The sequence below is a fragment of the Phyllostomus discolor genome, chromosome 3, assembly GCF_004126475.2.
Source record: "Phyllostomus discolor isolate MPI-MPIP mPhyDis1 chromosome 3, mPhyDis1.pri.v3, whole genome shotgun sequence".
Taxonomy (NCBI): domain Eukaryota; kingdom Metazoa; phylum Chordata; class Mammalia; order Chiroptera; family Phyllostomidae; genus Phyllostomus; species Phyllostomus discolor.
In genome coordinates, this window is record NC_040905.2 from 175,234,746 (window position 1) to 175,252,641 (window position 17,896).

The 17,896-nt window shown below is 41.5% G+C and overlaps 1 protein-coding gene across 6 annotated transcripts in view; it reads left to right on the top strand.

Moving 5' to 3' along the window:
- The first annotated feature begins 213 nt into the window (after window positions 1–213).
- The window catches only part of LOC114493155 (transducin-like enhancer protein 4), a 145,509-nt gene continuing 127,826 nt past the window's right edge, over window positions 214–17,896 (top strand). For 3 of the 6 annotated variants that reach the window (XM_028507888.2, XM_028507895.2, XM_028507948.2), the window contains exons 1-4: window positions 214–1,122; window positions 2,005–2,102; window positions 3,249–3,312; window positions 4,511–4,555. In XM_028507888.2, coding sequence (XP_028363689.1) covers window positions 1,078–1,122; window positions 2,005–2,102; window positions 3,249–3,312; window positions 4,511–4,555 — 252 coding nt within the window. In that variant the 5' untranslated portion in view covers window positions 214–1,077. Of the gene's footprint in view, window positions 1,123–1,495; window positions 1,694–2,004; window positions 2,103–3,248; window positions 3,313–4,510; window positions 4,556–17,896 lie in introns of those variants that run through there. The other 3 variants (XM_028507908.2, XM_028507964.2, XM_028507915.2) reach the window with 2 other exon arrangements.

Genomic DNA, 17,896 nt, shown 5'->3' on the forward strand with positions numbered 1-17,896 from the left:
GGTTGCTGTAGACGCCTACCGCGCCGGGGGTGGGCGGGGCGCTTGGAGAGCGCCCCAGAGCAGTCGCGTGGCGGGCCGGTGGTTGTAGTCAATCTAGCCGAATCCTCAGCCGGGCTAGCCGAGGGGCGCACTACATCTCCCGGGATGCCCCGCGGTCCCTCCACGGACGGTTGTGAATATGTATCAGAATGTTAATGATTAGCTGATGCTAAATTTGGTCAAAGAAGTCACCTACACAGAGCGTGTTGTTGGAGCTGTTCTGAGCGGGTGTTTGGGCTGTTGGCTGTTGTCTTCCCCCTCTCTCACACACTTGTATATTATTTTGAGGTGGTGTTCGCAGATTTTGAAAGGAGAGAGAATTAAAAGCCGCAAGCCTTTCACTCTTATTTTTATAATCCCTTTCAATTTGGGGTTAAAAAAAAAAGACAAGAAAACAGGAAGGAAGAAAAATAAGGAAATGAGATGTGGTAAAAGAAGCTAAAAGGTGCCTTTTAAAAGATCGTTGCTGTGAAGTGAAAAAAATCTCCAGAGAAACCTAAAAGCACCGCCGAGACCTCTTCCGAACCAAAGGAGTTTGTGTTTGCTTTTAGGAAAGAAGAGAGAGATCATTCATTCGGAGGAATAACAACCAATTAAAAGACAAATAAAAAAAGTTTGGAGTGGGACGCCGAGCGAGCGAGCAGGCGGGCGGCGCTGTCGGCGGGTGCTGGGGCGCGGAGCTCGCACTTTCCCGGCCCGGGTGAGCAGCGCGGTTGCGGCGCCGGGCTCGGCGGGAGCGCCTCGGCGGAGCAAACGTCGGAGCGTTGCCGCGAGAGACGCGCGCCGGACAATGCCCGCGGCGGGCCATTGACGCCCGCAGGGAATGCGGAGCGGCCCGGCCGCGGGTCCGCACCCAGTTGCTGCCGCCTTCGCCGCGCGTTCTTGCCGCCCGCATCACGCGAGACCCGGCGGGGGCCGGGACCGCCCGAGCCGCCCCTCGGACCCTGCCGGTTGCAGCCGCCGCTGCCTCCTCCTCCGGGCCATTAAAGCCAATGAGCCGCGCGCCTCTGCCCAGCGCAGCCAACTAAATCGGTTTGGATGATTCGCGACCTGAGCAAGATGTACCCGCAGACCAGACACCCGGTGAGTGCGGGCGGCCGGGCTCGGACTCGCCGGGGGATTCCCCGCGTCGCCCCCTGCGCGCGGAGTTGTGTGTGTCTTTGGCCGCAGGGGTGTGGAAGGCGGCTTGCATCGCGCGCCCCGCTCGGGGAGCCTTCTGCCACCCCTTCCTCCCCGTCCCTTCACCCCCCCCACCCCCGCCCCGGGCGCCGTGGCACTCTCGGAGAGGGGTTGCGGAGAGGCAATTGAGTTGTAGCCATTTTCTTATTGTTGTCTTTGAAGCTTCTGGAAGCTGTGCAGAGCCGTTTGTCGTCCCCGCGCCGCGACTCCTCGGGGGAGTGGGGGGGCGAGCGATGAGGGAGGCGCGACTCCGCGCCGGGGCGGGGAGGGCGCCCTCGGCGGCGGCGCGACTAGTCCCGCGGCGGTTCGGGAGTGCGGGGCGCCGGCCCCTTTCGCTGCGGGCCCTGGCGATGAGCAAGCCATCAAGCCAGTTGTCCAGCTGGAGCGGCTGGCGGCTTCGTTCTCCTCTCCCCTGACCTGGCTGCGGCCCGACGCCATGGCGCGAGTCCCCCCGACGGGCCACTTTCGATTCCGGGTGCGGAGAGGGAGTGGGCTGGGCGCGCCGAACCCTAGGCGCGTGCATTTGGGGAGTGAGGGTAGCGGGGTCTCGAACCCCCAACGTCCGGTTTGGGTAGGAAGATGATGGGGTCCGAGGGTACCCGAAACCAGCCCTAGCCGGTCTGTGCGGCGAAGTGGGGGTGGCGGGAGGAGTTTTCATCGCTCTTTGCCTGCCTGTGCGATGTGTACCCCCCCTCCTACCCCGCTAGCGCCGCGTGGTATGTTTTCTCCATCTCCCTGCCTCGCCTGTGATGTGGTCTAATTAAATATTTTATTGTTGTTCTTTAGGCACCGCATCAGCCTGCTCAACCCTTTAAATTTACAATTTCCGAGTCCTGTGATCGGATTAAGGAAGAGTTTCAGTTTTTACAGGCTCAATACCACAGGTAACGATATTGACTTTAGCTGATCCTCCTGTTTGCTTAGCTCTTGTCTTCCCTCACCTCCCCCCCCCCGCCCCGCGCACGCATACACACACACACACACACACACACACACACACACACACATCCCCCTCCCCGGTTTTTTTTTTTTTTTTGTGGTCACTACAAAGGTATTACGATTGTTTTTCCTTGTGGGCAGAAAGGGCAAGTGAATGCCTCTTTTTCTTAGGCAGGTGTAAAGAAATTAAGCATTTCTCCCTTCTCCCGTAAATTAAAAAAAAAAAAAGGCAGAACAATCAAAACTGGGGAGACTTGGAAAACGCTGAGGCCAAACTTTCGATATTGATTTATTGGGGCCGAGGGAATGGAAGGTTGGGAAGATTCTGGGGCCTTTTGACTTCCTTGGTTCTTTATTACTCCGAGCTTGATTCCTCTTTCTTTCTACCGTTTCAATGAAATACCATGAGGTGAGAGCCCTGGGAAGTCGCAATTGAGCGATTTCATTACTTTTATGCTGAAAAAATATTTTTGTTTTAGAAACGATCAGTAGGCTTAGGGTGTTTTTGAAATATTTTTCTTTCACTGGCTTTTTAATGACGTGTAATTCTTATTTCATAAATGCAAGAACCAAAACAAGCCACTGAACCCAGTCCACACTTTGCCCCTGGGTGGTGGTATTCAACTTGTCTCTGTTTTGGAGGGAAAAAATAAGACATCATTCATAAGACGTGCTTGATTCATAGTTTCATTAATCTCTTCGTGGAACATTAAAGAAAAAACTCCCTTGTGACATTTCGGGGGACTTATTTGTGTCAATATCTAGATATTATTGATGTTTCTTCTAGTTCTTATTACGTGAATTTAATGACTATTTAAGTCTGAATGAGGTTCCAGAATTAAATTGGCTGGAGAGTTTTTTTCTTAAAACAAACAAAAACCCCACATTTGATTCTCATTGAATGGACAAGTCCAGGCTGCATCCAATCACTCTTTTTCTCTCCTGCCTTTCCTTGAATAATGAGGGTGGTATTTAACATAATTGACTTGGTGTTTTGTAGGTGATGATTTAGAGGAGTGAATGTATATTTACATTTAAAGGGTATAAGTCAAGATCTGCGTTGTGCTTAGATTTCCTTCTGTCTTGAACAGCCTGAAGCTAGAATGTGAGAAACTGGCCAGTGAGAAGACGGAGATGCAGCGGCATTATGTCATGGTAAGAAAACTGTGTCATAGATTCATAGTGTCTATTAGTTTGGGATACCAATAGCAAGAATACCTTGAGATTGCTTGAGGCTGCAGGATAGATCACAGTCGCAGTGTCAGTGCAGTTGAGGTTGTGGGAATGGGACCATTAGCAACCTGTAATTCCAGGATATTACAGCTTGCTCTGGCAACTAGCTTTGCTTCAAATTTTCAAAAAGTTCAGCTGCATGGGGTATAATTTTCTTTGCTTTGTGTTTATAGATTGAAAAAAACAAAACCTCATTTATGTTTTGTTTAGAGTCACAAGCAAAATGTTTTTGTGTTAGTGGTTTTCTTTGTTGTTTTATTGCTTTTTGCTCCAAAGAATTTTAACCAGTTTTTCTGGAAACTGTTAACATTTTAATGTTTTATTTCTTTTGAAGAATGATGGATAACAAAAGACTCTGGACACCTGTTCAAACCCCCCCCCCCCTCCCCCCGTTATCTTGGCTGTGTGTGTGTGTGTGTGTGTTTGTATATGTGTTGTGCATTTTCAGTTTCTGTAGTGTTAACATTGGTTTGATGAGTATTGTCCTCCCCTGTATAACCACATTTCTGTCATGCCGGTTTACTACATGTTCAAAAAAAAATCAAATCTGCTTTTTCAAAAATATTACCAAGCATGTTTTTATGCTTGTTCGTAAAGGCTCCAGAGTAACTCATTCATTTCCTGTCAAGCCTTTTTCCTTTGAATTTGTGAACATTAGCAGTACACTACATAGGAGAAACTGAACTCGGAAGTAGCATCACCTTTTTGAGCAGTTCTTTCAAAGCATCTGCATTTGTATGGGGCGCATTTTTGCCATTAACTTGCCTGCTGTGCCTAAGAATTAGAGTTGCTGTGGTACTAAATTTTCATCAGACCTTTTTCATTCACCTACTTGTGATGTATAAAGACAACTGAAGATGTTTAGTATGCTTGGTTTGAACTTGATTTTCTTAGTTTGGTGAGCTATTCTCTTAGAGTCTGTGTCTTAAGGGGGTTCTAGTTTATTGGGCTGAGATAGTGGTAGAATGTTTCTCCTCATTTAACAGCATAGGTATTATGGATATTTTGGTTTAGGTGAAGTTTTTATGTTTGCTTTAAACATACTTTGGGGCATTTTGAACAAACAAGGGTGATTGTTTGATGAAAGGCACAAAGTTAATTGCTTTTTCTTCTTTGACAGTATTATGAGATGTCCTATGGGTTGAATATAGAAATGCACAAGCAGGTGAGTTATTTACTTAAAATCATTTTAAATGGCAGTTTAGAAAAAAAAATTGTATGTTTTGCAGTTTTATCCTGAACATTTTTGTAGCTACGTCTGTATTTTACAAGATTCTACTGGTGAGAACGCTACTTTTTCAGATGTGGTTTTTCTGCCTTTTTTTTGCATATTATCTTAATTTTAATCGCTTAAAAATGTGATTTAAAATGTCTGAAGGCATATTCAACTTTGTACAGTTTTCAAAACCAAGAAGCTAAATTTTAAAGTAGGAAAAAACCTTATTTTTCTTTTGAAAATTAATTTACGTATTTCGGGCATTGCAAACTTGTGTTATGAAAGAGCTTTTCTTGGAAAATATTAAGAAGGATAACTAAATTCGTTGACTTGGTGTGAAAGAATGGATCCAGGGTGAGCTGGGACGACCAAAATGAAATCTGGGGTACAAAAAGAGAAATTGATATAAAATCCTTGTACTGGTCCCCCTGAGGCTGTTTAGTTGGGTCTTACCGGAAACTACAACTGTTACTTTCCAAAACTTGTACAGGGTAAATGAGCCTGATAGGAGGATGTGATAAGGTTCAACACTGGCTCTTGAAATCTATTAATTAGTTCAGCCAAAAAAGAAAAAAAATAATAATTGTTAGAAACCATTGAAAGGTATGATTCAAACAGCCCCCCCCCCCTTTTTAAGGAGGCTGAATAAAATGGTTTAAGTTTCCTAGATAGAAAAATAGCATATATATATATAAAAAACGTTGTTTGGCAATAATAATTTCTCTAGGAGGCATTCATTTTTAGTGATCGCCTAGTGAATGTGCTTCAGGTCTGTCTCCAGAATAGGTGTTTATGTGTTTACCTGCTGAGAAAAGACAAGGGAAAACTTAATGCTTTTTATCTCTTTATACTCTTGGTGAACGTCATTACCTTCTAAGTTTAAAAAATATGAAATGAGCACATATTAGGCTTCCATTACTTAGGGAGTTCTTTTTGGATGTAGTTAATTACCATGTACTCAGAATATACTCAGTAGAGCTCTAAAAGATGACTGTTAGATAATAAAAGTGATCAAATAGGCAGTATTTGGAAAAGTTGGGGGGGAAAGGAGCTGTTGCTTACACTGAGGAGTTTTTATTTCAGATATCTTTTATACTTTATACGTTATTTGGTTATGCCAGTATTATTAACATTACTAGATAGTTTGCTCTGTGTTAAAATTAAATTCTTATTTTGGCATCTTTGCCATTTTTGTTTAGATTACTAATGTAAATATTTCCTGCTTAAGCAAAATCCATCAAGCTTATGGACGGACTCACCTTAGCTTTTACCTTACAGGAATAAATTACATGAGAGATAACTATTTGTTAATTATCCTCATTGTATGTCATTTTAGGTCTGGATCATGTACTTGTCTTTTTGGTTCTCACCCCACCATCCAAGATTAATTGAGGCCTGTTTAAAGATTGGAACAGATGATTAATGTCCCTTTATTTCTTCTCCTGTATTTTATTTACCATAGCCACTTACCTTCCAGACCTCTTTATACCATTTATAGGACACACAGAGTTGACAGTTTGGCTATATGTAATTTTTTGGTGGGGGGCTGTATGGGATCCCTTAATTTTACACATTTTGTATTTCTGTAATTCTGTCATCCTCTTGTCTAGCTGGCCTCAAATGCCATCTATTTAAAATTGAGAATGGAGTACATTTTCCCCTTTTTTCTCTTGCTTTTAAATTCAATCATATCAAGAATCCTGAGGGCAGTTTATCACATTATGAAATACAGACAGCCCTGCAAACCACCTACTTATTATATTTTCTTTCTTTTCCCCCTTAAGCACAGAGGCATATCTGTCTTTATTTGTTTTCCTAGGCAGACAGCCTTGGTTCCTCTTGGCCTCTCTTCCAGATGCACTCGCTGGATACCCTCGTAATGGAAAGCAGCAATAATGCAGGGAAGTTACCCTGCGGCATAATTGGGCCTAGTTCTCAAGATCCGGTTAGGCTTATTCACTTATTAGATTTATGTCTCTGAAGGGTTCAAGAGTAGGAGTCCCCGGAGTCCTTGGAAGTACCCTAGTAATTGGTGGCCCTGATATTTGAAACCTTTGTGTATTTTTTTGGTTAACGCTCCTGTTCTTCCTGGCTGCTGCCAGCCACAGAGTATTTATTTTTAGAGAAATTTTTCATTGGAACAGAAAATGATGGCTGTGCTGGAGTCATGACTCTGTGACTTAGCAAATTGATGAAAGGATAAAAGCGCACAGAGCAGTGACAAACAGGGTTCGGGGGTCTGGCATTCTGGCCCCTCCCCTTTCTGTATGATGCTCATCGTCAGTCACCCTGTGTTGATTCTGATAGAGGGCTATAAAGTGAAACCTATGGGGAATTTGTCATTCTGAAATGAAAGCTAATGTAATTAGTACCAATTAAAGTACATTTAGTAAATTGGATTTAATCTTAATTAAGCCTGCATAATGTTGCCAATTTTTAACAATTATGTTTGAGAACATAATTAATTTAAATTTTGGTAACTGAGTAAATAGCATTAGTCTGGTAGAATTAGTTGACATTTTTTTTTAAGGGGAACTTGGTGACATGACATGGAATTAGAGCATAAAATATGAATCTAATTTCTGGTAATCTTTGGTAGGATCGATAGAGCTGAACAGATGAAGCTGGAAAAAACCCCAGAAAAGTTGGGGAGGAGTGTTCTAGGCTGTAATGTGAATTAATACTTTACCACTGTCTTCAGTTCTGGGACGAAAGTGAAGGTGACAAATGGAACATGGTTAGAAATGGCACATGTTTTATTGTGATGTCTTCATGATGGAATTTTTAAAAATGAAAGAACATCGGTCTTTGTTCCCTAAGGATTTTCCTAAGTGTGGAGTTCTTGTTTTGTTTTGGATAGGACAGTTGACCCATCGTTTAGTTACTTTTTTTGCTGATTCTTCTTTATAAATACAGTGTGGCTTCTAAATGGGTCAGTGACCGTGGGCAGAGCAGGGTGATGCATGTGGTTGATAACATTGCTAAACACTGCTTGTTCCCAGCCTTCACCTGTAATGCTGTAATTACAGAAGACTGCCCTGATTTAATCTGACAGCAGTAGTTACCTCTTTAAAAAGCAAATATTGGATGCTGATTAGGAAAAATAGGTAGTATGTGAATTCAGCCTATAGGAACTGTAAATGGAAATGAACATACCACATTTTTTAGAGCATTTCATGACTTGCTCATAGTTCATATTCTGTAATTGAGGCTCTTTTGCTTCTAAAAAACATCCTAGCTGAATTTTAGAAATTAGAACATTTTAGAAATCTGCAACATGTACAACCTAGAAGTAGTAAGTACTGTATATTTACATAACCATGGGTATATAAATGCATGTGTATGCATGTACATGTGTATATATATATGTATATACACAAGTACTATTTTTTTAAATCAGAGCGAGAGAACTTCTGTTTCACTTCAAACCATGTAAATTTTATTACGAGATTTGGGCCACAACCATTTGAGTGCTGCTAAAATATTAATTGAATAGAAATGAAAGGGCCTTGCCAACTGATAGGATATCATAATTGTAGCCTCTCTGGTCGATGGTAAATGATGATAAATGACATTAGGAACCTTTTAGCAAACTGTAATAACTACAAGGAGGGAAGCAGTATGGATTTGCATTATATCTGATACCCTCTAGTACCAAGTGGATTGCCAATACTGCTTGTTTAGCATTTTCTAAGGGCAATAGGATATTGATTTCTGACTTACAAGGAACAGCTCTATTTTCACCATTGAAAAGTATTGCAGGTTGTTAAGAAGAAATTGACTTGAAGAGGCCGACTGCTGCCCATCATGGAGCAAATAAAGCAAAACTGCCGAAGCATGGTGGAGCAGCGAGTCGGGCCCTCAGCAATTTGTTGCTATTAATTTACCATGCTCGACAGCAAATCAATCGGCATCTACTTCATCTGCTGGAGAAAATGCTGTCCAGGGCAGATAAAAGGCTCGGCATGGTAAAGAGAATAGACTGGATTGGCCAAAAGGAGGCTGCAGTTAATGTGTAAATAAGTGAAATCAAGGCCACAGTTGCAGAGGAAGCTGTTGTTAATTAGGTTGGTGCTTTTTCGTGAACTATATTAGAAAGCAGCCGAGGATTTGGAGAGCGGAAGGAGATTTATTGAGGTTGAAGTAATATACGACGGGCATGACATTCCAGCCTTGAGTGTTCTTGATTCTAGGGTGCAGTAAATTTATTTGGGGACAGTGCTTACAATGGAAGTCAGTTTGTTTAAAGTTCTGTTTAGACCAGATTTCCCGCAAGAAACCTTTTCTTCTGAGCATTACTAATTTTGTGCACATCTCCTGCCTTGGGTTGTATATGCTTGGATTTGGAGGAGTAGATGCAGGAGTAGGTGTTCAAGAATGTAGGCAAAAATGTGTCTGTTGTGTTCTTAACACAGTGACTAATGTTTTTTTAGAAATGGATGTGATTAAACTGTTGTATAATAATGAAAATGTACCATTAGAGCTCAGGTGTTCTATCTGAAAGTAGTAAACGAATGAACATTTTGCTGAGAAAACTTTCTTTTGCTGTATAAACACTGGGAAATAATTTAAAGGGACCGAACGAACAGTGGGTGGACACTACTGGATTAGAAAATCAAAGAGAGATTATAAGTGAAATTTTGATGACTGCAAAAACCCTCCAGATACAATTAGGTGAGCAGGTACCTGTGTGATGGGGGATTATTTTTGTTTTTGTTTGTGTTTTATTAAGGTTTAAAGCCACCTTTTCTAATTTAAGGTTACTCATACTTTGACAATATCCCACAATTAATATTAACCAAATGGAAGTTATTGATGGAGTTTTTGTCTCCCTGCTGCTCCAATTTGGACATTTTGGGAATAAGAAGACAACTTCAGCACTGTTGAGTAAACTAGATACATGTATATTTTAAATTACATTTTTTCAAAACTGAGAGAGTCTAGTATTAGGACAGTTGATACCAAGTGGCACAGTGCCTTGGGCAGGACCCAGTGAGCTGTTGTTGTAGTTGTCACAGGATCTTCTAGAGAGGCAGATCTGGTGCAGGAAATTTCACCTGTCAGGATATGTACATACTTAGGAGTGTTTTCTGGATGGCATAGGTTTCCCTCTGTTTTTCTTCTTGCATGTTGGATCCTTAATTTTTTCATTCTTGAGTTCTCATAGGATATCTGAAGGCGTTTCACCTACCGCAGTAATTGTGGAGTGGAATTGGAATTTCCTTTTAATGGTAGTGAATGTTTTATTATGTATCCGACACATGCTTACCAGTGATCTGGGCACATTGTCAGAGTTCTGTAATTCTCCCAATGGTTCTAAGAAAGGTATTATGTCCAATTAAAGGATGATCAAACAGGATCAGATCTGCCTAAGGTGATAATAGTTATTAGGTAGTGGATTCAGGGCTTCAGATGAATTTACCTGGGAGGATGTCTCCTGAGGGCTGGGCCTGCACTGGGTTGGAGATCCAGCCCCAGTTCATTCCTGGAATGGAGAGCCTCCCAAAGGCTGGGAGAGTCCTTGGGCTTGTCCTTGAGTCACTGAACTTCAGGCTCATACCCAGGTCGCCTAGGGTGATGGGGCATTCTCTGCAGCTCTGCACAGGTAGAGTTAGAGCCTGAAAGCTGGGCTTAGACTCTCCATCCAGACTGTTTTTAGTGGATAAGAAGGCAGGGAGGGGTTGTTTTCTCTGACTTGGAGTCTCCCACAAGTGGGGCGAAGAGCTGTCTACTTATCAAGATCTGGTTTGCTTCCTCCCTGGGCACCCTATTTCTCATTTGTTTATAGACTTGCTCTTCCATTTAACTTTTATCTTTTCCTTGTGGCTTCTGAAACTATGCTTGAAGACAAGGGGCTGTTTGTTAATCACCATCTTGTGGGTTTTCGAAGGGGGAGGTTGGAAGAGGAAAATGTGATGTTTTGTGGCCTCTTTGTAGTTCAGAAAGAGGTTCTTAGATGCAGGAAATCACACGCAATTCAAACTTTTAAATGAAGGCAAATGTTTTGTTTTTACTGTTAAAAGATTTTCTTTGCAGCCTTCAAACAAAGGGATATTCCCTTCTCACTGCCCCTTATTCCCTACTGGATACTGTTTGTTTATATTTATATTTTGTTTTGATGGGCAAAGTTCATTGTATCCTAAGTAGTACTCCTTGAAGGTAGGTTGGACTGATGGACTGACGAATAAGGTGAGTCTTAGGTGCAGTTGCAACCTGTTTGAAGTTGAGACAGTGCAGGCACTGCCACTGTCTCACATTCTTCATTTCGTCTGTCCTTTCCTAGAATCCCCTTTCTTAAATCCTTGTGCGCGGTAGAATAGGTAAAGTCACTTGAGAATTAAATGTTTAAAATGTGTGCTTAGAAGTTATTTCTGTTTGTTTTTCATGAGAACATTTTTATTGCCTTTGATTTGACTGGTGATCCTGGTTTATCACTTCAGTACAGCAATAATACATTTGATGGCTCTGGGGCAAGTGAAAGGGATGTGATATTTAGAGGGTACTTTCCCTTGATCCCTTCCCACACTGCTTTTTAAAACACTCCCACCACCCCAGCGTGGTAGCACATTCGGTGGCCTCGTGGCTAAGGTGTTATCAGCTTTGCGAGCATGGCTGTTGGAGAGAAGCAGGAGGCAGCACTTTCAGGTGTGGGCAACTGCATGTTTCCGCTGAGGATGACAGTTTGAAAGGCTTAGGACTGGACTTGTTTGGAGTAAGTACACTTCAAACAGGTCATGAAATGATCTCTCTCCTTTAAGGGCGAAGGGCCGCGAAAGTTACAGTCAAAAGCAAAAATTGGAGTTGTTTTGACTTTGCCTTAGTAACAGCTGCTTGTGGTAGTTGTTTTATGTCTGTAAGAGGATTTTGCTGGCATTCATCAGTACAAATCTGTATACCCTCTCTGTTTTTATTGGACTTGACCCAACGTTTATGCCAAGCCCTTGCTATTTCTCTCCTACTAAGCCACAACTTTCCTCAGAGCTGTAGTGTGTGACCTGCAACTCTACCCAGGGGGAATGAAGGTCAAGGTGTGGATTTTCTTAGTTAGATTGTGAAAGAAACAAGGGAAATCCTTCCTGCTGCCCCCTAGGTACTCTATTTTCTGGTGCGTGGGTCAGTTTGTCATCATTTTTGAGGATTGTGCCTGCAGATACTTTACAGTTTGTGTTGTGAAGGGAGACTGAGTTTTGTACTCAGTGAGGAAAAAGGGTGGAAAAAGGGTGGGCTGCTATATTGGCGCAGACGTGGGCTCCATGCACAACTCTGCTGGCCATGGTGTGCTCTGAGCCTGCAGTGGCCTGGCGTTTGCAGCAGTTTAGGCAGTGAGAGTTTGAGGAAAGGAAGATGAATATTGACTTTCTGGTTTTTTAGCAAACTTGTTTTACTATTACTGTTACTATTATTATTAGGATTCTGTTCTTATTTTCTGATTCTCTATGCTGCTTCTGAAGGTCTGTGGATTGTTTTGGTTAAAGAATTTGAAAATGCAAGGAAGTGTAACATGGAAAGCATAGTAATCGTAGAAATTATGAACTCTAGTACTCTTTCTTTACAGAGAGCTTAAGACATTTTCTGTGTTCTCCTTAATCTTCCTGATGTTCCTGTAAAGCAAGTAGCAAGCTTGGATCCATGTATTTATTTAAATAGCTTCTGTCAGAGGAGTACCCGACAGTTTGCCAAGCAGTGTCATTCCACTAGCCTTCTTGAACAGATGACACTGAGGCTTAAGGGCTTAGACTAGCCCAGTGTCACAATACTGGAGGATCAGCATGCTGCTGGCCGGTAGACCAGGGTCTATGTAGGTCTGCAAAGGGCCTGAGGTCACATAGCCAGAGCCTTTTCTGGCCCTGGAAGAAAAGGAAATAATGTTTCTTGATCACCGACTGACCGAGCTGTTTTCAAACAGCAAATAGTGTGCTTGTTTCTCTGATGCGTGCTTGACTCTATGCAACATGAGGAACAAGGGGTGCTACTGGCAGTCTAGGAGGTGTGACCATATCACCTTTAGTTTGAGGTCTGACCTTTGACGGTTTGTGTGTGAGTACAGAGCCTCTGTCTTATTCCCTCTACTCTTCAATGCCTGGGTCTTGGCCAAACCGAGGCTAGGATCTACAATTTAAAATATGAAGCTTAGATCCCCTTTTAACAAAGTGCTTAATAAAACTGCCTGTTTCCACATTCTTAAAGTGCACTATGCTAACACTGTACTGGATATAAACTCATTTCTTGCCAGTCTCCCTTCTGCTGGAGTGTGAGCTCCATGGCAACATGGGTGTTTATTGTTCTTTGGTGCTGAGAACAGTGCCAGTCACACAGTAGGTGCTCAGGAAATATTTGGTGAATGAGAGAGTACTTGCCTTTGGATTGATCCAGCCAAGAATATGTGTGATTTAATATTTTTAGGGGCATATATAGTTTGCAGGATAACAAATGCAGAGCTTCCCAGCTTGGATAGGTCTGTGGTGCCTACTTGTGAAGTTTGTGGAAAGTGCCAGGCAGGAAGGAAAGGGAAAGTAAAAGCACCTGAACTTGGTGTGCCTTTCAGGAGAGTTAGGCTAGTTGAAGTAGAATATGTGTATTTTAGCATGTGGAATCTGCCTTTTTGAAGATGCAGACATGAATTCTTCCTAACTGAATTTAAAATTCAGTTTGAACATCGTTCTATCACTAGTCTGTGTATAGAATTCTTGTACTATTAATAGGTCAGTGTGCATGTGGTTTGAATGTGGGGAGATAATGATCTTAACTACACTGTGGTGTGTTTAGCTAACTTCCCTCCAAGCCAGTAAAAATGCAAACTTCTAGTTCTTTTCAAGGGATAGGAACTTTGAAGATATTTGTGTATTTTATTAGTGAAGATGGGACAGCGTTGAAAGAGTTATAATTTTAACAAGCGGTTTTAGAGAGCTTCTTATGCAGCTGATATTTCAGTTATTTTCACAACAACTTTATAAGATTATTATTATATTTCCATTTTATATATTGAGGAGGCTGAGACAAAGAGAAATTAAATAACTTCTTGAGATCAGCCAGCCACTAAAATATAATGGGCCCTGAGTTTGACTCAGTTTCAGATCACTGGTCAAGTTCAGAATACTGATCAATTCCAGTATTCCAAATGGTGTGTTTGGAATACTGTGTCCTACCAAGATACGATCTCAAAATACTTGAGTCAGGACATTCAGATTCTAGTTCTGACTTTGCCAGTTACCAGCTGTGTGATACTGCTGAGTACTCTAACTTCTCAGGACTGCTTTTCTTAACTTAGAGTGTAAAGGAATACCAAGATCTCTTTTAGCCTCTTTGGTCTAAGATGACTGTTTTGTTTTAATTAGTTATTTTCTTCTATGACCCAGTGAAAGAAATTGAGACTTCCTATCACTTCTTTTTAGTATCAGAAAGTCCCCTTTAACAACAGTTTTCAGAGGTTTTATTTAAGTCCAAAAAAATTAACCTACTTAAGCTGTGAATAGAAATGGGTATCTATCTGTCTATATATTATATATAGAGTACTTCATATTTTATCTACACAGGGTGGAGCAGAGGTAGGTGTACTTTTGTGAGTATGCAAAACAGTTTATTCTTGTATTATTATTTATTAATTATTGTATCATTTTCCATACAAATAACTGTAGACTTATTTTTGCTGTACCCTATATCTACCTATATAGATATATGCACATAGATTTTGTATTTTATTAGGTACTTTTTTATCATTTTATTTAAGCCCTAGTAATGTTGCTAAAGCATTTCTCCCTTCATGAGGATGAATAAAATGACTCAGGTGTTAAATGATGAAGTCTGTAGTTAATTCGTAGATGGTTAGAATTCACTGATTCTCTTAAGTCTAGCATTCAGGCGAAAGTAATGTGGATGCAGAACTACAGCAGTTATTGTAAAACATGTATAAAAAATAAAAACATATGGGGGTGGACCAAAAAAGCCAGAATTACCTTCTGGAGGGCAGACACCTTATACTTCCTCTGCATGGTGAGTGTTCTAGGAACCCATCTGTATCAGTGTACCAGCTGGTATTCTTGTGAGAGGCTGCGTTCGGCTTCAGTGAATTTGTTTTGAAGACTTTCAGCACGCTTGCCCATTTCACGATGGGTGATTTACGAGTGCACCTGCCAATACCACACTGAGTGCTCAGCAGTTTTTGACCAGAAACGGCATTACCCCCATGCTCCACTCTCCCTATTCACCCCATCTTACCCCAAGCAACATTTTCTTGTTTCTTGGATGAAAAAAGTCCTCAAAGGAAAACGTTTTTGCTGATGTGGAAGTGGTGAAACAAAAAATGGCAGAAGCACTAAAAGGCCTCAAAATCAACGAGTTCAAAAACTGTTTTGAGCTGTGGAAAGAAATGTCTTGAAAAAGTATTGCATGGAGAGAGAGTACTTTGAAGGTGACTGAAGTTTAAACATGTAAGGAATCAATGCACAATTTTTATAAATAAATTCTGGGGGTTTTTGGGTCCCTCCCTCCTGTATTTGGGAAGAGTGCTTCGTTCAAGTGATCAATTGTTATGCTTTTCTTTTGGCATATATTTAATCATACAACTTCTGAAATTAAATGAATTATGATATAGTCCAAGAATTTTCTCCCAAAGTGTTGAAGGGGATATGTAGTAGTTTGTTAGCTGTCGTTTGATTGGTTACCCTGCCAGGATCCAATGGATATGTCAGTTTCTCCAGCTAAGATTTACCTACAGACTCCCTGGGTCAGAAAGCATGTGTGTAGACTGGCAAACAGCTTGATATCTTAAGTTCTGAGGTTTCTTGCATCACTTCATCGGGATCCTTTACTAAGGGATGGTTTGGACTTTTCAACTTGGTTTTTATGTTAATCTTAGGTAAATAAAAGAAGGGGGAAATGTTTAATCTTGGCCCTTTTGAACTGATGAGTCAAGCAGAGATCAGGTTTCTTCACTAAAATGTAAGTTCCAAAGGGAAGAGTGTATTTTCTTACTAGCGCTTAAAACAATGTTTGGTAGAGCTCAATGAATGAATCATTGTTGGAAAAACTGAAGGAATGCTTTCGTTTTTTGTTTTACTTCCCATAGTGCTCTACGTCTGCTTGTCAACCATTTCTGACCTCTGTTTCTTTGCTCTTTGGCTGTGTGATGAGCAAAATAGGCCTTGGGCAGGCCATCCAAGGTTAGGAGTTCGCACCGTAGTTCTGCCAGAGGTCCTTGAGCTGGCAATTGGGCATTTTTAAAATTTAGGATTTGATTTATTTCCAGATGATGATTTATTTCTAGAGAATCTTTCAGCTTTTACATCAGATGATTTTAAAATGACCAGCATTAGCAGAAGCTCTGTTCCTAATTTCATTGCTTGACACTAGAGCATTCTAGTTGAGGAGTTATGGTTTAAAAGCAATTTTACATATGAAGGAAATAACTAGTATGTTTTGAAGGACCTTACTTTGAGCCATTAGGCCACATCTTACATGTCCTTTTCTAGGTTGAGCATGTTGGTGACCACATATAGTTAACAGATTTTTCCATATGTGTATCTTTGGAGAATATTAATGATAATACAAACAGTTAACATTTACTGAGTGCCTCCTGTGTACCAGGTGATGCAGTAAGTGCTTTGGATGTATAAATTTGTTTAATTCATAATCCTTTGAGGAAGCAATTTGGTTGTCCTTGTTATGTATGGAAACTACAGTGAAGAGACACTGAGAAATTTGCCCAGGGCTTTACAGCCAGTAAGTTACAGAGTAGGGATTCATATCCATGAGGTCCCCCTTCAGAGTTGTGTTCTGAACCATTAGCCATACCTTCCTCCTTAGTGACTATTTAAATATGGCAAGCTTGTTTTATTATTATTTTTTTTAATGTATCTAGTCAGTCTGCTATGTTCTGTATACTGTGAGCTTACGTGTTACAAGTAATAGTGGGTATCCTTTTTAGGTATAAATTTGTATCAGAAAGATGCTGTTTGAATTCTCAGATCAGCAAGTTCTGTGCCCTTAGACCTTTTTGATCAGTGTGATATAGTTGGGGAGCAGCCCTCTCATAAACTAAAGTGGCTCTTTCCACCTGGCTGCTGGACCCCAGCGCTCAGCGTGGCAGTTCTGCTCTGGCTGTGTTTCACTGGCCGTGCAAGTGAAAGGAACACTTTTTTTTTAGTAAGTGGAAATAGCTTTGTCTTCAGATGCCGGTTTTAATTTGTAAAACAGTTCCTTTATGTAACTGTTGAGTGAAAATATTGAGCGTAGTTTTCATTCAGGGCTCCAGAGCTGCAAAGCCATGTATGGTTCTGAGTTGGTTAGATATTCCTGATTAGGGAAAAATAGTTTTTGTTTGTGTGTTTGTTTTTGTGAGGAGAAGTACACTGGGTTAGTGAGCAAACTGGTTCATCTTTACTGCAGCGTCCACTGCTGGCTCATGGCCTAATGCCCACAAGCCTGTGTATATTTTGTGCCTCTGACCATGAAATTTCAAACACAGGCACAGTACCTTTTTGTAACCACACAGACTGTCCAGAGGCCTGAAAAACCATTGAGTGTCTGCCTAGGGTGACAATGGCAATGGAGGTCATTGGCCGGGTTTTAAAAGGATCCATGTAGCCCTTGAACTTACATGCATAATTGTGTGCCCCTTTCTGTGGGAAAGGAGTCCTTGGCGCTCACTGGTACAGTGAGGAAACCGGGACCCAAAGAAAGGGGTTTGAGAACTATTTCTCTAGAGCAGTGGTCTCAAACTGGGACAGTTGCTTTCTCCCAAGGATGTTTGGCACTGTCTACAGGTATTTCTAGTCGCCACCATGTAGAGGTGTTGCCAGCATCTAATCAGTTTTGTCTGGCTTCTCTAGCTAGTTATGTCATTTTGAGAGAACCTGTCAAACTATACAAATGGTTTTCTCTTCCCTTTCTCATGATGGGCTCATCATGAGTAAATAAATGGTAGTAGGCTCTTATTTCAAGTTCAGATTGGGGGTGTTCTATAACCATCTTTTTCCTGAAGAAGATGGAGTAATAGACTTTTTTATTGGAATCATTGGGCTAGCAGAAATTTCTTTCTTAAAATGATGCCCATGTGTCCTGCTTACCCATTGAAGATCTCAGAATTAGTCATAGCTCTTTAGTAGGTAACAGTTTTTCAAGTGTCATACTATATTTGCCCAGGTCCTCTGTCCATGCTGAGCACTCTTAGTCATTTTAGCCAATTTTCTGGATACCCCTGCGGTTAGTACAAAGATGTACACGACAGATTGGGCCACCTGAGAATTCAGCATTGACACCTTGGTCTGATCTGCCCCAGCTGAGGAATTTTGC